The 25,742-nt window shown below is 41.0% G+C and overlaps 1 protein-coding gene across 1 annotated transcript in view; it reads right to left on the minus strand.

Annotated features, from left to right (window-relative positions):
- Window positions 1-15,837, minus strand: part of LOC125898314 (reticulon-4 receptor-like 1) — a 124,795-nt gene extending 108,958 nt beyond the window's left edge. The window contains exon 1 of the mRNA XM_049592086.1: window positions 15,161-15,837. Coding sequence (XP_049448043.1) covers window positions 15,161-15,173 — 13 coding nt within the window. The 5' untranslated portion in view covers window positions 15,174-15,837. The remainder of the gene's footprint in view (window positions 1-15,160) is intronic.
- Between the last annotated feature and the right edge of the window lie 9,905 nt (window positions 15,838-25,742).

Genomic DNA, 25,742 nt, shown 5'->3' on the forward strand with positions numbered 1-25,742 from the left:
GTGAGAGCAAACAAAATATTAGAACCCTTGTCAAGCAGTCAACATTATAAAAATCAAGCAGGCAGGATCCATTACAGGACTGCTGTATTAGACTGAAATAATTGTAGCTATGTTTACCTAATAAACTGACAACCGAGTGTGTATGTCAACAGCATTTTGCCTTGATTCTAACTTAAAAGTTAAAAACTAGCAACATAACTACATATCATGTGTCATTTAAGTGTCATGTACAAGTGTCAACCTACAGGGCTGAAAAATAAAGCTAACACTGAAGTGCCAAAAAACTGCAGTTCCTCTAATGGCCACTTGAGGCTCCAGCAGCGAGTCAATGTCCATGTCAATATGCCCACAAAAAAGTTTTGGGCTCTATCACTAGTTTCCCATTTACGACAACTGTACAGGGGGGTTAATTTTTATACAACTCACTTTAAGTTTTATTAAGGCTTAAAGTTACGCATAATTTAGGGCGTGGCTGCGATAAGTGACAGGTGGGTTGACAAGTCGCTATCAATGGCAACAATGTTTGGCAGGTAACATAAACATGGCCTAACCCGAGATTCACAGAGTATGGATGTAGCTGTCACTGTTTCGGTGTGTTTTTCAGTTCCTGGAAATTAATTGTCATGTTTTGGTCGTCTTAAAAAGTTTGACATTTGGTTGTGCTAAAAGACCCATTCAGTTTTTCTCATTTTGTTTTAATGGATTTGTCCCTGTTTTTTGCGAGCAAAAATTACCATTAGCATTATCACAGTTAACCATATTTGTAAGTGCATTGTGCTAACCAAGCTAGCAGGTAGCGTTAGGCTTAGCTCCACCCTCTCATCCAAATATCGTCACATCTGGCTCCAAAAATCCAAGATGGTGATGTCCAAAATGCTAAACTCGACGCTTCACAACAAAGGGTCCACAAACCAGTGGGTGTTGAGTGAGTGTTTACACAGTCTATGGCAGTGGTTCCCAGCTGGTCCAGCCACAGGGCCCAGATTACTTTTTTGTGATTAGTTCAAGGTCCACACAGTTTAATACATTTAGCGTCATACTTGCGTTTGGCCGAGCCATCGAGCTAGTTTGTTGTCTCTGTCCAGTATCTTTCAGTTAGTCACTCAATCTGCAACAGGAAATGGCACTTCAAAATAAAAGCTCTGTACCGGAAATTCACAGTATTTTAAAATAAAGTGTGTTTTTTACAAACATGACAAGTTTGCGAGTCACTTGTGGTCCATTAAGAATGGACCCGCAAACCCACCACTTGGGAACCACTGGTCTGTGGTCATATATAAGGAGTATATGTCCTTTTAATAAATGAAAATGTGCTCAGTAAAGACAAGCAGTAGGTACATATATGAGTCTGTATCACTTGGTCAGCCTGCTTGTAGGGACACTGCAGGTGGACCCTATACCTTGTGCGCTTGCATTAAGTGTGTTTCATTTGAACAGAGCTCTAACTCTAAGTGTAAGCACCAGTCAGAGGCAGATGGGCTCGTTAATGCAGTGATGTAGTTATGTAAGAGCTGCTACTGCTGCCGCTCCTGTCTGTCTATACTGCAGTACAGAGAGAGAGAGGGGGAAATGTAAAAGGGAGCTTGTGAGTAAGTCAGCACGTGTGTGTGTGTCTGTTGGAGCGATTATGTATGTGCAGACACACACGTGTTTTGTTGTGTGTGTGCGTATAGGAACAGTGCGGGACAGATGGGGATTGATGTGGTAAATCAGGAGGAATTGACTTGTTGTCCTGGGTTTGATGAACTCTTCTCCCTCTTTAACCCATCTCCTTCAATTCCCCACATGCTGAGTAACAGCCAATACAGGGCTCTAAACACTTTACTGCACAGAGGTAACAGAAAGGGAGTGAGAGGCAGCAGAGAGAGAGACTCTCAGAGGCCAAGGGAACAAATAAAGAAAGGAGGTTGCGAGGCAGTTTCTGTACATACATATTAATACACAAATACTCAAGTGCTCCATATGCGATTTGCTGAACGGGGGCAGACAAAACAGCATAAATAATAAATGAAAAATGACTTTTAACTATGAAATATCTGAAGTACAAACACTGCTTCAATGTGAATGGATCATATGAGGTTGAATTAATTTGTTAACTATAAAAGAGGTCTGGGGATCAGAATTCTGATATGAGCATTTTAAATGCAAAACCAGGACAACAGAGCTCAGTAGAGGCAAAATCATTTGCAGTCCAAACTGCAGGTTCATCAGTCAGAAATATCACAGCTCGATGATTGAATATATTAATGAAGACAGAAATGTTAACATTAGACAAACGCATTGCCGTCCACACAGACCAATATTAGAGTTTTCTATCTAACACCCCTGACAGGACCACACCATCGTCAGTACTTTCCAAATAACGAAGATTACTATTGCAAACATCAGCCACTTTTCACACACGCAGAGCAAACATGAAATTATCTAGACGTTACTCAGAGGAGCTGTATGTGAGAACGCAAATGTCCAAATCAGCTGGATCGGACATTAAACAGACTTTACTCTGCCAGCTCCCCAACGTCTGTGTAATGTCCGATTGAGCCCGTGTGTGAATAGAGCAGGTAATTGTTCGGAGTATTCACAGCAAGCGAGTGGGCGTTTTGATCATGTTTCTATCATACAGCTTTTATCATGCAAACCAGAAGGAAACAAACATCCAAGGGTAAAGAAGAAGGCTCATTTACACGAAGACAGCAAGGAAAATGTCCAACTGGAGAGATGATGAGATATGGGAACTTCTGTTGATGAGGGCCGAAACCAAAATCATCAGACAAATTCAAGAAACCGCAACAGACTGTGTTGTTCATGATCAAATTACAAACCAGGTACATGACCATGGTGTAATCCATGTGATGTCCTGCCATCTCTCACCTAAAACCAAAGGGATCATTTCCAGTAGGTTAGAATGCTTCGGATGCGTGCAATCTCCTTATGTGTGCCACATGTGTGAAAGGGAAACCCCTGATAATGTCCAGACCTGATTCTTCAGACACTGTCCAGAGTTCATATGAGACAATGATTAGCTAAGGTATGGTTAGGCACAAAAACAAATTGATTAAGGTTTGGGAACAAGTGTTATGGTAAACAGATCCACTTTGCTTGGCAAGTACTGCAGCCATGAATAAATAAATCAACATTATCTATAATTAAGAAATGATCAGCAGTGTCAAAATCACACGCTTTGCTGACCTAACCATCCAACTCGACCTTGGAGTATAAGGTGTTGCGCTGCTATAATGCAGCAACAAGGAGGAGGCTGGTGTGTCCCATGTGAGACCAAAAGTCAACGTAGTTACGTGATTTTACAGGCTTTAAGTAGCTACGCAAGGAACTTTACGTAGGCACTTCTTTTCCTAAATTAACCAAGAATTTTTTGAGTTCTCTAAACCTAGCAGAGTGTTTTTCTTTCCCTGAACTTAACCAAACCATACAGATATGTTTAAAACTTCACCCGTTCAAATTACACTTTGCATTGTCATTGTTTTCATGTTGCCAGCACTTAATTTTAACACATTTTGTGCCCACTATCATGTAATGCATTGTTAAGATGTAATGTCCATTTCAGGTATTTCTGTGAGACAGTGTTGTCAAACGACCCCCTGCTACTTCCGCCTTTCTTCCTGATAGACACCAGTTACAATTCCAATCACCACTAGCGGGTCTTGTCAGGTAAGCATAAATATGGTCCACATAAGTCGGCGTTTAGATCGAAAATAGCACTGCTTAAAAGAAAAGGCAAGGGGCTGCGTTGGCAGGGGCGTATTGTTTCAGCACTTGTGAGATGATAATTAAGGACGGACGATTGGAGTAACAGATCTGTGAGTTTGAAGGACTTAACAAAAGCCAAAAAGCAGCCTCAGGCATCTGAACAAACAACTAATGCAGTCGTTTTCTCTTGAGGACAGTCTCAAGATACTGGCTTATCTCAGAGGGACAGAAATCTCAGGTTGAAACTAACCAACAGGGATATGATGGACAGCGTGGAGGGAGTTTGTAAACGCTGCTCATTGGCATGCCACCGATTTGACACACCGTTCAAGAAAGTCTTTGCAGTGATGACTCATCCACTTCAAAGTTGAAATTCTTTCACATGGAGTGTTCCTGTTCTTGTATCTAACCCCTGTAAACACCAGAGTAAAGCGCAGATCCTGAAAAAGCTCCATGTGCCGCAGTATGAGCCAGCTTATGTAGACATGTTAAGTACCTTATCCTATTTACTTATTTCCTGTCTCAGTTTCCATGGTAATAACCGGAAAGAAAACAACTATTTATTCATATTTGCAGGATTGTTTGTAATCAGAAGAAGATGCATATCAAGAGCTTATCTAGAATAAAACCTGGAGTAAGAGCTGTTGCCTTCAATACAGTACGTGTGCAAACATGTTACAGGGAATGTGAGTGGTGCATCTCAGAATAATGTGGGATGGTAGAAGACAAGATAAAAACAAGAGCGAAGAAAAGGAAAAGAGTGAAAGGATGGACTAAGCCGTGTGATCTGCCGTGAGGAAAGCAGCAAGCCCATACTGCTGAGAGCTGTGGACCCCAAATGCCTTATCGGAAACCAAAACAGCTATCAATTATTCAACAGGTACAGAGTGAACCAGCTACAGAGGAGAAGACATGGGAGGAGAGGAGATTTGAGGGGAGAGGGGGGATAGAGGAGATATATCCTGCATGGGAGTTAGACACAAAGGATTTGATTTTCTTTCTTTTTTGTCACTGTGCTCAGGAACGTGCTGTGTAACTTTCTGACTAATGCATCAGCAATAATGTACAAATATGGGACTTACAGCTTGGAGCTAGTATGATTTATTTGTAATGGCTTTAATTTATAGGTATAGTTCAATACGCTTCCAGCTTTCTGTTTGTGAATGAGATTAAATATCAGCATCAATCTCACTGGGCAGAACAAGGTTAATTGTGCACTTCATGCACCAAGTGAAAAAGTAGGCTTAGGCCCCGATCAGACGGAGCGCATGTTAGCAGCCTGGGGCAGCTTTTTGTAATGGTTTTAAATTAGAGTGAAGCGTTTTGGTCGTTGCTTTAGTGTTGCTGAGTGCCTCGCTTTTTCCCACTTGATGCACCTCATGTTTTTGCAGGCATGCCCTACATGCCTCGAATTGAACACAATGCAACTGAAAGCAGAAAGATTGCCCAACGTCTTTGTGTTTTTACCCATTGTGCAATGGGATGAATTTTGAGATGGGCCTTCTGTGGTGGCGATGACAATAAGTGGTTGTGTTAAGCTAACATTAGCTCACAGCATCATCGCCCTACTAGGCAAGCTGCAAAACATATCTGAACAAATTGTAGCCTCAATTGCTTTCTGATTTTCACCAAATGTAATTAGGCCTGAGAATTGAGAGCAGATTGTCAAAATCTCCCTGACTCATCCTAAAATAAGTCTTGAACCAATAATCATCCAGGCAAGGCTCCTGCACCAGCTGGTGGTACTCCCTGTGATTTCTGAGGGTCTCATGCACCCACACGGATCTCCATTTCCAAATGGGAACAGCCTCTCCCACTCAATCAGAGCCAGAGCAAGTGTCCTCCGCCAGACTTTAATCTATAGATCTGTGAGTTTACTTCACAGTAAAAAAGCAGTTCAGCTAACGACAGGTGATTAGGTGTTTGTCTGGCAACGATTTAATAAAGAGGATACAGGTTTAACAAAAAAAGCAATGCGATGCATCAAGGCCTTACAAAACTTTTAAAGCTCACAAACTGACATGCTTGTATCTTGTTAAACAAATTTTTGATGATGTAAAAAACAACAGCTTGCGGTTTTAAGGGGGAGTTTCATGTTGGATCTGTTTCTTGGCAAACAAAAGCAGCGTGCACTGTCATGTCATCATGTAAGTTGAGCAGTTTGGTATCAGTGTGCCTGCTCAGGGACTAAAGTGCTCACCAATCTGGCAACCTGCATTATAGCTGGATGGAGGAACTGCTGTCATATGAAAGAGCTCAAACATGTAACTCCCCTTACAGTCACACATTTCTATACATGCACAGGTTTTAAGTTTGTAAGATTAAGTTATATTTAGGCATATTTTTTAACTTAAGATAGAGTCAGACTAGATGTTTCCTCCTGCCTTGAGCCTTAAAGGGATACTTTAACGATTGTTAACCAGCTTCGTATCTATCTGTGTTGTTAGTATGTGTCAGTGAACTATGGTAAACGTTCCTCTGTCTTGCCAGCGCCCCAGATCTCCCTGCTCATTTCTCAGCCAAAATCTGCCGGATGACAAGTTTCATAGCATCTGGTGGATTTTTGCTGGCTTTAGGACAGTTCCTCAAACTACAGAGTGTACTTCCACATTGTCATATGCCCACGGGAACTGCCCATTGGTTCAACAGCCCATTGGTTCGACATCCCATTCTTCCGACCATATTAAACTCATTGTTCCGAAGTCCGTTCCGAAATCATCATGATGCCCTGTGGTTAAGGTCTGGTTAGGTTTAGGCACAAAAACCACTTGGTTAGGGTCAGGAAAAGATCATGGTGTGGGTTAAAATGAAAAAGAAAGTGACAAACTCATAAGCCGTGAGCCTGCTTCGCCTCAAGCCGGTCGCGGCGCACCATACGCCCGCCGTGAGCCGTTCAGCACTGCGGACAGTCGGACTAATGGGATGTCGAACCAATGGGCTGTCGAACCAATGACATGGACCCTGTGCCCACTACCAGAGACACAAAGAGTATAGAAGCGGACTCTTGGGGTGCTTTCAGACCTAGAGTTGTCTTGCTTTGGTGCGAATCAGGGATTCATTTTGTTCCAAAGTTGTATAACTGCCTAGAGTTGGTTCGTGTTCTCACGGCAGCATTTACAAGCCGACCAGATCAAATGCCTTGCGTGAGAAAGCTGCTCTTGATTGGTCAGAATTTCCATGTTGGCAAAACCCAGGAAGTAAACAAAACGTTGAAGAAGAGTACACTTGCAAGATAAATGTGACACTTTCTAATGTCACAATGGAGGGACAACTACGCAGGTTGATTTTAGCACTGCTCATCGTGGACTATATTGCTGTCATTGTTCATTTTAGGCAAACCATACAGTTGAAAACGAGGCGCCGCTCCAACTACAAAACAATGTTGTGTGCTGAATGTGCATATTAACAGGAGAAGGCGCACATTAATAATCCTCCAAGACTGTAACATGCTCATGCTTGTTTAACCAAAACAATGCGTAATGCGACTGCAGATGATTCAGAACACGTTCTTGCCAAACTAAATGGACCACATTAGAGTTCGTTTGTAACCGGGTCGATACCACCTCTTCAAAAAGGTCTCAGTCTGGTTGTTTTGGTGCACACCCGAGTGCGATTGCTGTGTTCATACCTGCCCAAATGAACCGCACTTAGGGGGGGCAAACAAACTTGAGTTCAGTCGAGCCAAACCAAACCAAACCGAACCAAACAGGGCAGGTGTGAAAGCACCCTTACTCTCTCAAACACAGACCAAACTCAGATGAAACAGTAAAACTAGACAGTGCCATTCCCTGTGTCAAAATGACCAAGCTCATATTACGTCACCAACCAGTGGGAGCGTTCATGGGTCCAGAGTAGCACATTGCATTCTTGTAGTTGTAGGTTTTCTGCCTCTTAAGTAAAAGCAAATGCCACAGCCCTTTTTCTCTGTTTTCTCTGGTCATATTGCACCAATTTCAAAAGTATTTGCATCTTTTTCTGCATACACAACCCAGTTTTATGAAAAGACCATCTTTCCAGCAGTGAAACACTTCTTTAATGCTAAGCTAAGCCACTCTAGTTATGTACTTTATGCACAGACATGAGATTAATATCCATCTTCTCATCTCACTGACATTTTAAGTTTATGGCTTCAAATGTCATGATGCCACCCCCTCCACAACATGTCAACCACTGCTGGATTTTCACAATTCAAAGCACCCGACACCCACCCACCCCCGACATTTTATCTTATACTAGATCTTATATACCATACTATATTACACTGTTTTACTGCACACTGTCTGGTGTGCGCTGTTTACGTATACTATACTTGGCTTTGCCTTTAATTGCTCCTGTATTGTTTCTATTTTTACTTCTATTCTCATTCTAGTTTTATATCTATTATTATTCACTTCCTCTATTTATCTGTACTTATTACTGTCCTTGTGCTGCCGCTGCTGCTGCAACAACCCGAATATACCCTCTGGGGATCAATGAAGGCTTATCTTATCTTATAATATAAGATAAGCCAGGCCAGCGTTAACATGAATAATGGTGGCTCATACACTTCAGTCAGCAAACAAGGACGCCGCTTGAAGCGATTGGTTTGTCCAACTGTCTCTCCCTCTGGAGACAAGAAAATACCAAAGTTCCTGGTCCAAAGATGTGGAAACTGAAAGTCAGCCTGAAACACACACACACACACACACACACACACACACACAATCAGCTCCCGTCAGCTCAGTTTTCACCCGCCACCGGCTCTCTCTCTGTTCATTCCCTCATCCTCCAGGTGAAGGCTGTTTCTAAATCATCACTCAGTTTCTTCCTGTGTCCATCTTTCTGTCTCACACTTTCTCTCCATCTTTCCTCTCTTTCTACATGTCTGCGTCAGCATCTGCTCGGTTTAAAGTATAACTCTAGTCCTCCAGCTCTGACATTTACACTAACGATTCCTGATGCTCACACACAAACACACACACGCACAAAATCCTTATGATTGTGTGTTCTTGCCATGCGATCACACACATCTGTATCCCTTTCATCCGAAAACTTTCTCATACCCATGTAACCATAATCTCACTCTGTGTCTCTGTATATAATGCACAGAAATAAACGCACACATACAGTATATGCACAACTAGCCATAGCTGTTGCTAAGTAAATCTGCAATCAGAGGCCTCCACAGGGCTCCTGATAGGGATTAATGTCTCATTTGATTGGGCACTCTATTCACAAAGGACCTTCCTGCTGTGTGTGTGTGTGTGTGTGTGTCATCGGCTCTCAAGGTGAACCTCGGTGACTCATAAGCAAGTTAGTGCACCATATTTACCAACAATTCAGCAACAACTTTGCTGCAGCGACAATTATACAAGTAGTGCCAAAAACCATTTCATTTTGATGTGCTGGCCTTATGGTTTTTACCACTATCTGATGGCTGGCTCCATCAACTTGCACTGTAACCTGGTGAAACATATTGAAAGTGCAGAGCAGTATATTTGAATGTAAAGATGAGTGTGGGATAGAGCTTCGTCTGGCAAGACAGTTGAAATAAAACACCACAGGGCCATTGTGAAATGCCATTTCATGCTCTGTGCAGCATAATTTTGTAACACTTGGTGTTTGTTTATTTAGCATCAAAACAATTCCTGCTCATTAACTGTTTCTCTTTCTTTTTCTTTTTTTGCATTGTGTTTGTGAGAGTTCACCAGCTAAGAAGCTCCGAGCTGTAAAACATCAGTCCCTGTAATTATTTTAACGCATTTAAACACGGTGTATCGATTGTGAACGCTGCGCACGTTCCAGAAAATTGTTGTGCAACTTAATGATGAAATAGAATTCAGCAGGCAGACCACACTGAGCTCAGGATACAGCAGAAGAAAGGAGTCTGTGAGTGACCTTGAGATCAGGCAGAAGGAGCGGTTGCAAAGGTCATTGATATGCACAGCCATCGCACGGACGCTCGCTGTGTGAGGCGGTGTGTGTGGTGATGCGTTTCATCCTGTTCTCCGCTGTGACTTGCATTAGAGATCTAATTGATTATCATATAAATTCCATTCCAGTCATCAAATCCCAAGACAATTTAGCTCTCTAATATGATATATCCACAGAATCCACACAAAGTGCCACATAGCCTATATTGTGTCCCTCTGCCTAATCTGTAAAATCTGTCCGCTGCCTCAGGATGTCGGTACTGCAAGAGCAAATTTGGATCAATCTCAGCACTCAATTACCCCACCATTTGGTGCTTCACGACCCGAATAAACATTTTGTCACTAATCCATATGTTATTATCATCCACCAAGGCTATCATAGATGCAAGTAAACACACACACACACACACACACACACACATGCAACAGCAGCTTCTAATTGTTTTGACTGTAGACTTGACAACGGCCCGCAGGCAAAATGTATGTGTGTGCCAGTGCAACTGTCAACTCGGAGAGACAAAGTAAGGATGTGACATGAGTTTTGTCAGAATGCCATCAGATAAAATAAAAATGCATCCTATGAGAAAAGTAGGTGTGATGATGACAAGTTATTTCAACCGCATTAGCATGTGTGACTTACATGCAGGTCAGCACTTGTGCATGAACATACAGTATGTTGCAATGTCTCATTCGTTAAGGCTCAAGTTGAGCAGGAACTGCGTAACACTGCTGGAAAGTTTTATAATCACGCCAGACTTTATTCACATTTGGGCCCTGACAAAGCCATTGGCCCTCGAGCGAGGTTGAGGCTATAGTCTGAATGAACAGTGACTTGCAATTTTACCATCGTATATTGATATTGATCAGTGGATTTCAGTACTGAGCTGAAGTTCGTTATATATTATCATGGCTGAAGGTAATATCACAGAACATTCCTCAGATATTGCACATTTTCGTGGATTACAGTATATTCACTGGCGGGGGCTGAGAGCGAGAGGATGAAATCATATTAAGAGGTAATGATAAGAAGGAGAAGAGACAGTGTCGTGCCTTTTAGAAGTTTCCAAACTCAAGAAGTAGGACTTTACACACATTTCAAAGCCCTGGAAACATTCATTCATTCATTCATTCATCTTCTAACTGCTTCATCCTCTTGAGGGTCGCGGGGGGGCCGGAGCCTATCCCAGCTGACATCGGGCGAGAGGCAGGGTACACCCTGGACAGGTCGCCAGACTATCGCAGGGCTGACACATAGAGACAGACAACCATTCACACTCACATTCACACCTATGGACAATTTAGAGTTATCAATTAACCTGCATGTCTTTGGACTGTGGGAGGAAGCTGGAGTGCCCGGAGAGAACCCACGCTGACATGGGGAGAACATGCAAACCCTGGAATCATGCTGTCATCCATATAAATTGAACGCATGTGTTGTAATGTGACACACAAACACCAGCAAATCCATAGACGCTACATGCTGTTCTGCAGTCCTCATGAATTGTTTAGAGCAGATGTTGAAGGAGGGGCAGCGAGGGAGCGACGTGAGGCAGATACTGTCAAATCTGAACACACAGACATGAGACGTGTATTAGATTCAGCGTGACTAAGAATTCCCATGCAAATCAATATCTCCGCTGTCCATCCCAAATGACCATTCAGAAATCTGCTTAGACATCATGAAAATGCTCATTATACGCTTGTTGTAATTTGCTAAAACTGGCCTGAGAGTTATTATGTTTTTAATTTTTCCTCCATATTAAAGTATTTATCTGTGAATTCATGGGTGTACTAAAAACAGGAAGTCAAATTTGGTATACTGTTAAGTGCCAGTTTGCCAAAATGTACACACATAAAGGCTAAAAGATGTGTAGCATACTCCTGACTCCTGACACAGGCAGCAAAGCTCTACGTGCACCAAACCATAGATTATATTGTTATCGCTTTAACTCAAACTGCCTTCAACCCACAATGTTTTCAAAATCAGTGTATTTATCACTTTATGTATTGCCACAGCTCGTTTATCAAATGTCTGCATACCCTAATCTGAGGTATTTAATCTTAGATATTTCTGAAAACTCTTAACGCATAAAATTCCTGAGGACGGCACTTTGGTGATTAACAAACTCTCTGAGGAGTCTCCCCAGAAAGCCTCAAATGATGCCATCAATTTTACTGTATATTTCATTCTAAAATGCCATAATGGCCTGAAATTATGTAGCCTTGTTTGAAAGGAGAGCGATGGGGCTGATTTTGATGGAGACTACGATGGTGCGGTGCCATTATTCAATTCTTTAGAGAAAACCCTGTCTATCAAAGTGCTTCCAAATCCCTAAGAAAGGTCTTTGCATCGATCTGTTGCAATTGATTTGCTCATCTGATCCATCACTGTCATGTTGACTCTTAAAATGATCCACGCATTCTGACTGCTGATCAGGTCGGCTCGTAAGTGTTTGCACTGAATGGCGACGTTTTCCGACAGAAATCATGAGCTGACCTGATTGTGCGTTAGATTCTGCAAAAAGCTCAGAGTCTGCATTTTTCTAAAGGGAAAAAACAGAATTACTGCCTCGAGGCTGTATGCCGACTTGAAACGGTCAAGTTGCCATTTCCTATGTATCCATATGTCGCCATGACAGTTGACAGTGCTTCAAATTTGGACATTGCTGCAAAGGAGCTCCAAATTCTAACACATGGATGCATCACACACATCCTCAACCTGCCAGGAGAGAAGATCTATACAGTCACTGCAGTTTTAAGATGGACTCAGGTTATGCTGTTAAGTAATGGCCAGAAACTATGTTTTTTACATATGATGTCACAGTGAAGCTGACCTTTGACCTTTTGGATGTAAAACGTCATCAGTTTATCATTTTATCCTGTTAGACATTTGTGTAAAATAGTTAGCATTTGAATTCTTGAGTTATGGCCAAAAATGTTTGTGAGGTTACTGTGACCTTTGGCGACCTAATTCTGATCAGTTCACTGTTGAGTCCTGGTGGACATCTGTGCCATAAGGTGTTCCTGAAATGTCGCATTCATGAGAATGAAGGGAAGGACGGACAACCCGAAAACACGATGCACCCGGAGGCAACTGTCTCCAGTGCAGAGGCATGAAAAAACTAGATGCTTTTAGTCATGTGTAGCAAGACAATAAAACGGTGTAAATTCATAACTTAACGATACTAATAAACTGTAACAGTGAAGAAAATAGAGCTAAATTAATGAATCATTAATTGACCAAATCATTCAGCAGCTATTTTCATAATCTATGAATTATTTCAGTGATTTTTTTCAAGCTAAAGTGGCATGTTGTGGCTGTTAAAATGTGAGGATCTTCTGACATTAATGGACAAAACCTGATTAATTGAAAAGAAAATAAGGAGCAGATGAATAATAAAAGCAATCGTTAGCTGCAGGCTGAGCTGAAAACATAAAACTCCAAATGCGGCACTGAGTTTGTGCACTTTTACAGACTGTGACAGAGCATAATAAAGCCTTTCATTTGTGTCTTTCTCAATACAAGAGCTTTTCTTTTCATAACTAATTTTAAGGCATGTGTTTTGTTCACCCAGTGTCAGCGCGTACGTGACTGTGAAAAGCTGTAGATAAAGAGAGAGACAACTTAAGAGTTGGAGACAGAGGCAAAGTCAAGTAAGGGAAACAAATCCAGCTTCAAACAAGCCGGGAAACAAAGCTTCGGCAGCTACCCAAACCAGCCAGCCTAGTGGCCAATCAGCCTGCCAGGCCTCTCTCCTCTCAGACTGAGGCTGGCAGCGGGAACTGGCCAAGCAGAGAGATAGAGAAAGAACGAGAAACACACACAAAGAGAGAAAGAGAGAGGGAGTTTTCATTACACAGAAACACTTCCCCTCCTTCTCCCCACTCCCTCTCTCTTGTTTCATCCCACCGCAGAGAGATACTGTGGGTAAAGGTGACAGACATAGATAACTGTATCTCAGGCAGACTGCACAATTACTCTGAATTTTATTATTGTTACTGACAGCCACATATTTGTAGGAGGAGATACAAAGCACACCGCATCAGCCATCACCGCTGTTTGTCGTGTGTGTATGTGGGTGGGTGCTATCCATCTGAAATTACAGGAAGATTAAAATTAAAGCTTGTCTGCCTCCAGCCAGCAAATGCTCCCTCTGTCTTCCTTTTGCTCTGTCATACATACGCACATATACAATGACAGCACTAATCAGCCCTCTGTCAAGCCCATTAGGTCCCACCCTTAATGAGGAGATCGCCCAGCTTGTGCCCTGACTCGGGCCAACCAAGTGAGCTAATAGATAATGATGTGCATGGATGTACACGTGTTGTTTCCCTCCTCTGCGTTGGGCTGCATTGATATGACAAATGACAGACTTCCAGTGTCTCTATTAAAGAATGTTTTTCTATTATGTTCTCAGGGTGCAGTCAGCCGTGCGCTCCACTCATCACAAAGCAGTGCTCTGACAATCTGCCTTTCACGGAAGGCCCCAATGTAATTTCTTTTTTTTTTTTTTTTTTTGTAAAGGGGGTGGATTAGCAGATGAGTCACCACTCCACAAATACTTTAAAAATGTTTCTCTGTCTTGTATGTTTGTGTGTGCGTTAATATTTCACAAAATCTTTTCAAAAAACTGTATTTTTTTTTTAACATGGAACACAAGTTGGTGGCTTTTTAAGATTTATTAAAAGTGATGGCAATTGTGTCACACACGTGCACGTTCATGTACGCACGCACGCGCAGAAAAAGGAAACTGACAGTGGGGTTGGAGCCTCCCTGTCAACACACACACACACACAAGGCAAGGTCATCCTGGTAAAACTTAATACCTTTTCTCACCACAAAACAGCCGCGTGCCAGTGTGATAGTAAACAGCCAGGTGCTGGGCGCGCGCTGTTGTTCACTTGCCTTCCGGTCCACCGGGAGAGCCACCCTGTCCCTTGGCGCAGACAGAAGTCAAAATATCCTGCTGTTGGTTGGCTGGGCGTCTCATTCTGTCACGCCAATGTAACCACACACACACGCGCGCGCACACACACATACACATACATACGCACACACACAAGCGCGCGCACTTCAACCATAGGTACACGCGCACACAAAGTGCCCAAACGGGTCAAACTTTTACAACAAAAAGCACAATTGTTAACTTTTCCCCAACAATTTCATCCTCACGCGCTCTCTTTCCATTTCGCACACTGGCGCGCGCAGCAACAGCACCAGCCGTCCTCGTGCAGGCAAGTCCTACAAACTGCAGTGCGGCAGCGGTTCGCTATTTTAAGAATAATTTTTACATGAAGTGGATAAATATTTAATTCCCTTCCCATTCCCGGCCGCCAGCGCGGATAAAGGAGGGCTGGTAAGTTGTTAAGGTGAATCACAGAGGGGCTTCTGTAGCTGCGACTCCTTTAAGCCAACATTTAAAAATACTAATTAAAAAAACACTCAAAGAATTTGAACAAACTCACACACACACATCGGTAAGCAGCCCAGCCGCACGCGCTATCAGCAACAAAAACAAGTGTATTCCTGTTTCTCTTACCTCGCCTGAACATATTGGCAGCGGCTGTTTGGACCGTCTAGTGGTGTCTGTGCTGGAGTAGCATCCTTGTGAGGGTCCAATCCTGTGCTGCTGTTCGCTTAATTGTTATTTTGATTCCCTTTGACCGCTGGCAGGCAGGCAGGCTGTAGTCTTGTCTCCGCGGCGGCTGTTGTTTTATCAAGTGAAGACGGTTGGAGGTGGAGGAGGTGGTGGTGAAGGAGGAGGAGGAGGAGGAGGAGGAGGAGGAGAAGGAGGTCGGGTGATGTTTGACAAAATTAAAGACGAAAACAGAAGGTCCGCCACCGGGAGAAAGGAAGTTTTGTCGTCCGCAGTTGTAACGAAAGAGGTGATTAAAAACCACCTTGTCCCGTCCCAACACACTCAGATGTGTTTCACTGATATTTCAACTCACCGCCATCTGGTGTTTATGAATCAATAACATGCATGCTGACTTTATGTGATGCCCGGATTTAAGAGAAGCCTGCTGTCAACAGCGGGTGGAAAACGGTCCCACAAAAAAAAAACAGAGGAAAGTTCCTTTATGTCTTCATCGTCGTCTTCCTCCTGTCAGGTTGCAGGGCAGGTAGAGTCTGTAATGTGCTGTGTGTGGATCGTCAGTGTGAGTCAGTGCCGTCTACTGTCTCCGTTACCGGAGAGCTCCGAGGCAGCCGCTTCAATCCCCCTCCAACAGCGAGATGTGACTGATGAAAGCCAAAACATCTCTCTCCTCTCTCCCTCCCTCCCTCTCTCTCTATCTGTGTGTGTGTGTGTGTGTGTGTGTGTGTGTGTGTGTGTGTGCGCGCGCGCTTCTCTGGCATGACAGGCAAGAAGCATACAGTATGTTGTTGATGAAGCAGTTATGGGCTCTCTTATTAAAATAATCTTCCACTCATCCACTTATGTCCAAGTGAGTGTCTACCGCTCCTGTATCTCCCTCAATTCAATTTCAACAATTCAGCATGCTTTACAGGCGTAAATGTTGCATAAACAATATTACCAGAGCCTCAATTACAATTCAATTACTGTTTTTCTGTTCTTCTTCTTCTCTGTTTTGCTTTCTCTCATTTCCCTTTTATTCTCTACCTCACTGTCTCTCCAATTCAAAATTGCTTTATTGGCATAATTAAATAAGGTACAGTACTGCCAGAGCATGTTGTGTGAGGTTTATAGTGCATGTATAATAATTCAGAATTGGACCATTAGGGGAAGAGAACACAACAAATGGCTTGCACATTACAAGATGGTATACCAGAATGGAAGAAAAAAAAACATTGCAAAGACATTGCTGGAAAAAAAAGACAATATATTTGAAATTATAAGATATACAACACCCGGTCTCACGCTGATGTCGTCGCTTTTTTTTTCTGAGTGAGGATTAGAGTATATGCAGTATTAATATATTTCAACACGTGACAGTCCACTCATGACTAAAAGTGTATGTCATATAAAAACTAAAGTGATGGTCAAACCTGTCAGTGAAATTTAAGGTGTGTTGATGGATTCACGTCGTCAACTCATGCATTGAGTAACATTACAAGTTAATGTTCCACCTTAAAAGTCGCTGGCAGTCAGCCCAGTAAATTAAGTCATATTTTCTCTGACTCCAGCTGCTGTAAGAGGCAACAAAACATCCTTTCATTTTATAGTTACAGTTTATTGATAAAACTCTCCATGGTATGAACAGCGGCTACATGAGCCTCAAACCAGCCACAACTCAGCCCTGAGCAGAGTGACCGTCTGCTATTGACCAATCAACAGACTGCAGTGTTCACAGCTCCACCTTTTAGTACTGGATCTGTGTGCTAGGTACCCCAACAGAGGGGGAACCAAAAACGGGGATGGTGTGGAACAGTTCCTTTGGTAACTTTTCACAGTGTAAACAGGAAAAAAGCGTACAGAACCTAACTGTATCATACTGTACTGCTCGGTGGAAATAGGGCTTTAGAGACTGGAGGGTATAAGGCTGCCCCAGAGGAGGAAAGAATTTGTTGTGTAATTTAGGTGAAGTTGAGAATGAGGTTAATTTCTTTTTTTACTGGCGTGTATATGAAGACATAAGACATAAGAAAACATATCATAAAGTTACACAGGTTAAGGTTAGGCAAGTAAAGTTGCTGTGGTTAGGTTTAGGGCAGGAAACTTTGTGAGGACACACTTTAGAGTGACTTTAAGTTCACTCAAAGTTCACACAGTACTGAACACTGGTCTCCTGGGGAAAGTCCTATGTTTTGTGGCCCATACACCACTGCAAGCTGCCTCCTTATAGAGACCACTCGGGACTGCTTCCTTCTTTACTCCCATCAGTGCATTGGTCATGTGATTGCAGCCTTCCAGAATACATGGGTTATGCACATATAACTGGCTCATGATAATGTGGGATATGTACAGTCTTGGTGCATTACTTTCGTAGGAAAACATCTGAATGTACGGAGCATGAGATCAGCAACATTTATGTTATGGTTTTTTCTTCAGCGGGATTTATACTTGTGTGTTGAATTGACGCCATACCTACGGCGTTGGCTCTGTGCCGTGAAGAGCCTATGCGGTAGCCTGACATGCACCTCCCCAGAAATGTAACTACATGCCACAGCAATGCAGACCTCCTGCCTATTTTTATAAGCTGACACCATTTCCCTCAGTGGAAACAAAGCTTTTATTTACTTTAATTTCACAGATAAGAAACAATAAATTGTGAAGACAATAAAGCCTCCACTAAAATAGCATTTTAAGTCTTATGTGTGATATTTCATAGCTTCATATGAGCAGAGAAAATCTCAGCTATTCACTAGGATAATTTATACAATGTAAAATGCCATAGGCTTGTGCTAATAACATAAGCATGTTATATTTGTTTGGAAAACGTGTTTAGTATGTGACAGTTGTTTTGTCGGTGAGCCTTGTGAGCTGTAATGAAACCGAAGTTTGTAACGTTGCCTTTGTTAAATGTTGCTGTTGTCCCTGGCTTCATATAGGTAGAGGAAAAGTTTGCTGGCTGCTAGGCTAATTTATACAATGTAAAATGCCATAGGCTTGTGCTAATAACATTAGCATGCTGTATTTGTGGGGAAAATGTGTCCAGATAAAGACAAGTGTTTGTATGTGAATGCTGCGAGTTTAAGTAAAGCCAACTTGTGTTTGAAATTGTCGCTATCAAGCCGTGTTTAATGTGTGTTTTGGGCGGGCTTTGAATCAACTAAACTTTACAGCACTTCACAGAAACCCTGCCACCGACTAGTGTTTTGTGACATAGTCACACCGACGCACAGGCATAAGCGCTCAGAACAGCGTAGGCTACCTGCATAGAGCTGACGCACAAGTATAAATCCAGCTTTACTTTACATATTAAAGCTGGAGTTGAGAACTTTTGTCTCCCTCCTCTGGCAGTGTGAGTAAATACATACACACATATCAACACATATCTCTAACGTAAGCCTACAGGTGAGCTCGCTGCATCTCCCCCACCCCAGGAGTGCTTGCTTCAAGTCTTGTTTGATCTAAATATGAGTTTCTTTTTTAATTTTTTTCCAATTTTTTAAATTTCTTTATTAATCTCTGAAGGGAAATTCAGTTTTTTCACTCCGTTGTCATACACACACAAGACCGAAATACACACACATACACAAACAGGACCTATATATGCATTAAATGGAGAGATGTCAGAGTGAGGGGACTGCCCATGCACAGGCGCCCCAAGCAGCTGGGGGGTTCAGTGCCTTGCTCAACCCAAGTCCCCATGGACTGAGCTACTGCCGCTGGGGCGCTTCTCAGGATTGTCCACCATACTCCTAGATGCTGCTCCATCACTATAGTCTCTCCACCTTCCTTTTAAAATCAAATGGTCAAGAGTATCAGAAGAAAACATCAGAATCACACACCTACAGATTAAGCAGTGCCAAATAGAAAAAGACAACAAAAACAAAACAAATCTAAGTAAATAAATTAATTAATCACTAACCCTTTTGTTCTGGCTGCTGATGTTAAATGAATTACTTCTGGTGCGCCTGTGCAGGAAAGTAGCCACAGACAGCAGAACTCCTGTGTACTGAGAAATACAGAGAGCTTTCCTTGGTGGCGACAGGTTTAATCAGCATAGTATGAATTTTTTTAGCAGGGGATTGAATGTAACAGAAGTTTGTTAATATGTAAAAGTTTAAGATTTTACACGGTCATCTTATAAACTATATGTTATATAATGTAACTCTCTGAAAGGGGACATTCTTTACTTTCACTCTCTGTTATTCTCTCAGGCTGTGTCTGTGTCATTTTTCTCCCAACTAACTATTACATCTTGTTTTGTCTGAGAGTGTGTCACATTATTGTTTTGAGTTTAAGTTTATGTTTTTATACAAACTGTAGTGACGCAGGAAGTGTTGCTTTGTCTTTACTTGTTGTTGACAGAACTGGCACAGTCTGTTTCCACTGGGTTGCCAGGTTTGTCTGTTTCCATCAGTCTCAATGGCCAGGTTGTGGTCACTCACACTTGGTGTCTTTTCTCAGTTTCTGGTTGCTCATGGTGTCCAGATGGTATTGTCGCTGCTAATCTGTGATGTCTGTTCAGTCCTGAACTGCATTGAAGTTTGCTTTGAGATTTTGCAGTAGATGGCCAATGGTTGATAGACTTTTCTTCTATTTTTGGCTTTAATTTGGTCGGTCCAGATTGCATGAGGCCTGTGTTCTCTCAGTCTATCATACATAGAATCTTTCCCATATTTCCCACACACGGCAATATATTGATTATACTCGACGTATTGTGGCTTGTTCTGCCGCCATCAAGTATAAATTGTCACTACTCTCTCCTGGGTGATGATGTGTGAGCAGGTGAGGTGTGTGTGGGCTCCAGACCATTTAGTCACATTTTGTGACCATGGAGCACCAGTAAAACTTGCAGATATTGTTAAAATGTGAATTGGAGAGTTGTTAGTTTTTTCCTGTTCACAGTGAATAAATCTTCAAGTTTAACTACACCACTGTAATGGTTTAAGTTTCTGCTAACTGCTAACAGCTAACTGTTGACCAGAAGCTTCTAGTTCACAGCAAAACATGCTGGGTGTGAATAAAAGCACCAGTGATTTAGCTTTAATGTATTCCATTATAACACTTCTTTATTTAACTTTATTTTAACTGTACATTAATTAACTTCATAATAACAGTGCTGTACTTAACTTTATTTTAACTGTACTTTAATTAACCTTATAATAACAGTGCTGTATTTAACTTTATTATAACTGTACTTTATTTAACGTTATTTTAACACCACTTTGTTTAACTTTATTTTAACTGTACTTTAATTAACCTTATGATAACAGTGCTGTATTTAACTTTATTATAACTGTACTTTATTTAACATTATTTTAACACCACTTTGTTTAACTTTATTTTAACTGTACTTTAATTAACCTCATAAAAACAGTGCTGTGTTTAACTTTATTATAACTGTACTTTATTTAACTTTATTTTAACACCACTTTATTTAACTCTATAACTGTACTTTATTTAACTTTATTTTAACACCACTTTGTTTAACTTTATTATAACAGTATCTTATTTGAATTTATTATAACACTACTTTGTATAACTTTATTTTAACACTACTTTATTTTAACACCACTTTGCTTAACTGTATTATAACAGTATCTTATTTGAATTTATTATAACACTACTTTGTATAACTTTATTTTAACACTACTTTATTTTAACACCACTTTGCTTAACTGTATTATAACAGTACTTTATCTTTATTTTAATACTACTTTGTTTTAGCTTATAAATAAGGTCATTTTGTTTTAATTTTATTTTAACACCACTTTGTTTAACTTAATTAGAACACCACTTTATTTAACTTTATTTTAAAACTACTTTGTTTAATTTAATTAGAACACCACTTTAACTTTATTAAAACAGTACTTTTTTAACTTTATTTTAACACTACTTTGATTAACTTTATTCTAACAGCGCTTTATTTAACTTTATTTTAACACTACTTTATTTAACTTTTATATAATACTACTTTTTTAAAAATTTATTTCAACACTACTTTGTTTAACTTTATTATTACAGTACTTTATTTAACTATATTGTAACAGTGCTTTTTTCAAGCAATATCACAAGAGAAGAAGTGCTGTTGTACTGTATATCAACACGGCTGCGGGTCATAGTCATGAGGCCACAGGCTGAGTGCCAAAGATAATCACAGCCATGCTGATATTCTGAACAACAGTGCAACCTCGAGTGTGACAATGCTTTTACACAACAGTTCTACAGAGCCATTTATCAACAATAAAAAGCAGCAACAGGTTGTGATTTGTATATATATTTAATGACTTATTTGTCTCTGCCAACACAAATACTTTTGCAGCTAGACCAGGACTGGATCGTGTTGTTAAGCAACACAATCGTTCATGCACACTAACTTACTACTTTGTGTAAGTCTCAATATTACCACAGACCAGCTACTTTGGGTCATGTAGTGTGTGTGTGTGTGTGTGTGTGTGTGTGTTTCTGTTTACTTTGCAAACAGTGAAATAAGTCTGTTGACAGTCGAGTTAAAAAGCTTAACCGTATGCTGCGTCATCAGATGATGTCATGAGGGTACCTGAAGATTGACAAGGAAGTATTCAGACTTTTTTCTTTTCCTCCATCCTTTTTTCACGACTGTTTATTATTTCACATCTTCCTCATTGTGGTGCAAAATTTGATCTGACGCCCCTTTATGCCGGCTAAATAACTTTTAATGTAATTAACGTCTCAGAACACTTGTAAAGTGGAGTGATGCATGAATAGTTATCCCAGTGCTGTTAAACTGTGTATCAGTAGTAATGGCATGCCTCCTTTCCAATCAAATTGCCTGGTCAGATCTAACTGTTGTATAATTAACTTTATCGCAGCAGTACTTTATTTACATTTTTGTGACAGTGGTTTATTTTGTTGATAAGTATTTTAGTGGTCTACAGTAGTTTAGCAGAGATTTCATATTGAGATATATGTCCTTTATCACGATATAGCTAAAAAATATCATAACATTATTTACAGGCCGTATTGCCTCATCTCCAGTTTTAAAATCAGCAAACTTCACTATGAAATTGCCAAAACAAACACCCACTACTAACCCTAATTTGAGTGATATTGAATGTTCTATTTTAATCTGTAACATAACATTGTAACAAAGTCATTATCATGATGTGAGAGCTGTGGAGTCATGAGAACGAAAACAAGCGGGCAAATGTTAATCAGTAATTATAGTTTTCATGTGTTTCTCAAATGGTTTTCTCTTTGGTTGTGGCATGTGTTGATATATTTAGCTGTCTCTGGGGAGGTTTTCGCTTCCAGGCGGCGTTGCATTTTAATTTGGTCAGAAGAGGCATTGTTCTCTCGAAATCAGAATTTTATTTTTGTGAAGAATTTGGCCACCTCTCTGTATCATATTTGTGACAGTGGAGCAGAGAATGTTTTTCTGTCATCTCATTTTGAGGGCAGAACTGCACATCCTGTCTTCTCTCTGCTGCCAAGTTTGTCTTTATGTATTGTCCAGTCTTTATGCCCCCCGTCTGCTCACTCTCTCTCACTTTGTGTTTGTCACTGTTGATGATGAGTGGTTTTTATTGTGTTTCAGTTGTGACAATAAAGGTCTTCGAATCCAGAATCTATTCTCTCTCCCTCTGTCTACTAAGTTTTCACCTCTTACACTCATTTCCCCCTTTTTTTAATTTAGAATTCAGTGCTGTTCTCATATCAGTGTTAACATTTTAACTGCACATTGGCTACAAACCATACATAGAACAACACAGCCTGATATATTAGAAAGTAAATTGTAGCCGCAGAACACAAAATGGGAATTCAAGTAAACATCTAAATGAAATACATAAGTGTGTGATGTGACGGCTGTGTGTTTGTACGTGTCTGATGTGATGGGCTAGTTGTGCACGTGATTGTGACTGATGTTGAAGTCTGTGTATAAGTAGACTGTATAGGACAATGTGCTGTTGCTGCAGTTCATCACTTTGTGTCAATTTCCTGGTAAATGGACTTTTACCTGTCATTCAATCCTGATGCTCCACTTCCTTCTTTGGACATTACATCCAGTCTTCTTGCCCACTCCATATTTAGATATACATCTCAGAACGTATGCTGACAAGAAAGCAAAAAAGCAAGAAACAACATGAAAAATCTCACTGGTGGTTACAAAATATGCTGAAACGTCCCCTTGACAGGTAGCATCTGTAGCTGTGATGCCAAATATCTCTCATATTTAGTCAAACACACATACAACCCTTTTACAAGATGCATGATTTCATTTAAAGCAACTGCAAGATTCATCATAGCTTAGTGTTGGTTGTCAAGGCCAAAACACGCCGGCGGCGTACGACATGCGTCAAAATAGCCGCCCCCATTATTTTCTATTTACAAACCCACACCGGCGGCGGCTCGACGTGCGTCGACGTGCTGCGCTGCGGCACTTTACGCTATTGTCCTATTCTTCCAGCGTCGCCGCCCTTGAAAAAGTGCTATTTTGTACTTCCCAGCTCCCGTGCAATAGAAATCCGGTTGACGGCCCGCAGCGCGATGCTTTTTGTGTGCGTTGGGGGCGGCACTTGACTCGCGTCAGTGACACTGCCGTCATATGACGCCGCCGGTGTGTTTTGGCCTTCAGTGTTCCAAACAGGCATTCCTTGGATACAAGGTAACATGGCTGTATAAACAGACCTGGATACAGAATTGAAGATGGGCCTCGTTCATTCCTATGAAAGTTGCCCAGTGGCGCGTGTAGCCAAAATGGTTCAACTACTGTGTATAAATAACCCAGATGGTCGGCACTGCTTCCATACTGTGCGGCCTATAGAGCAGGTGCACTAGAGACTTGCTGGTCAAGCTTGGTACTTCCATCATAGCTTCATCTGTTAACTCAAACGGGGATAAAATGATTCAATCGTGAGGCTCTTCTAGACTTTCCAGTGTTTTCAGACTAAATGGATAGTCATTTCCTATCCTGGGGTATTTCCTATCCTGGGGTATCCTGGGGTTATGATGCCCAAAAAAATTTATCCACTTATTAACAGACGTCTCGTTCGCCACAAAATTCTAGGAAAAAAAAGTCATTTTGGGCTCCAGTGACAGTGTAATTAAACTATTTGTCCACTACAAAAATTGGCTTGGCACACTTCCTAGGGGCCTGACAGGGTAGAGAAAAGCAAGAAAGAAATAGATAACTCTCTCAAGGTGCATATGTCTAAATAATTTAGAAAAGGAAAGTATGAAGAGTACAACATGTAAATTTAAATTTGAGTTTAGCTCAGTGGCCCTTCAGTTTGTAGCCCTGCTCAGTATGGATGGCAATGTTGGTGGGTTGTTGTATCACTTTGGTCTTTGCATTAGTTTGCCCAATTACGAAGTATAATTTGCGCATTGCTAACAATATATGAGGTTTGGATTTTTATAATAGGTCTTCACCTTTGCCACGATGTCCATACTGAGAATACCAACATAGGTGTATGACATAGCCCAGAAAAGTGTTATGCACTTCTCCCGCTCCTACCAGCTCAAGTTACGTAGTGCAAGAACAGGCGTTTAGATCCTGGAGTGGGAATGAAGTAGATGCCATTACAAGCCAGCGTACCATCAAAATGATTTTGAAGCTGTTAAAAAAGTTGCATAATGTTGCTTTAAATAAGGATTACAGCTATATCACAAATCACAAATTTGCCTCAAGGGCTATGAGTGAAGGTTGTCCCACCCTAACAAGTGCAATGAAACAGCAAAGTTAGGCTGATGTCGATCAACTGCATCCCCACACAGTCTTGAGAAGATTCAGGAAACATGAGGTTCTGTATGGGTGGGCTATAGATGCATTGGGGCATCAGTGACACTACAAAAGGACATATTGTCCACAACACGTTCCTTCCAATACGCTAAAGATGTGTCAGAGCCCCATGCTTTCTTTTCTTCCTCTCATTATGCCTTCTTACACTAAGTTTCGTGCTTTCTTTAACCTTTCTTTCTATTAGTGTGTATCTCATCTTTCCAATCCATATCTCTTTCCATTTCTCATTCTGCTCTTTCTTAAGTTGATCTGAAATCACTTCTCTACATGTTGAAAGAGTCGAGGTTCATTAGTGGCAGCAGCTGGATGTCTGTGTTCCATATTCAGTCATTAAAATAGCTGCCCTTTATAGTCAATGGGCCATAATAAACATGAAGTTTCCCTATACTGCAGTAGGAACATACTGTACGAGATGCAGTGAAGAGACACTGTGGCAGGTTTTAAAATTCCATCTTTATTAACTCAGTATGAACTGGCGCTATCTGCTCCTAAATGCAAATCATGAGTGTTAATTCCACTCTGAGATGTAGAAATGAACACGTCAGCAGAGCTCGTATCAGTCCATGCCATCAGAGTTTAATTTAACTTTTACATAGTTTCTGAATAGCTGCCCTTGAGCCAAATCAACTCTTAATGGACAAACAACACTCCAATCAACAAAAAAATAATTGTTACAGAAAATAAATAATTCTTGCAAATTTGCTGTTTTGGAGCATAATGGTGTTTTGTTTTGTTCTTATTCGAGCTTGCTGCAGAATGAATTGATTG

The sequence above is a fragment of the Epinephelus fuscoguttatus genome, linkage group LG12 (genome assembly GCF_011397635.1).
Source record: "Epinephelus fuscoguttatus linkage group LG12, E.fuscoguttatus.final_Chr_v1".
NCBI lineage: Eukaryota > Metazoa > Chordata > Actinopteri > Perciformes > Serranidae > Epinephelus > Epinephelus fuscoguttatus.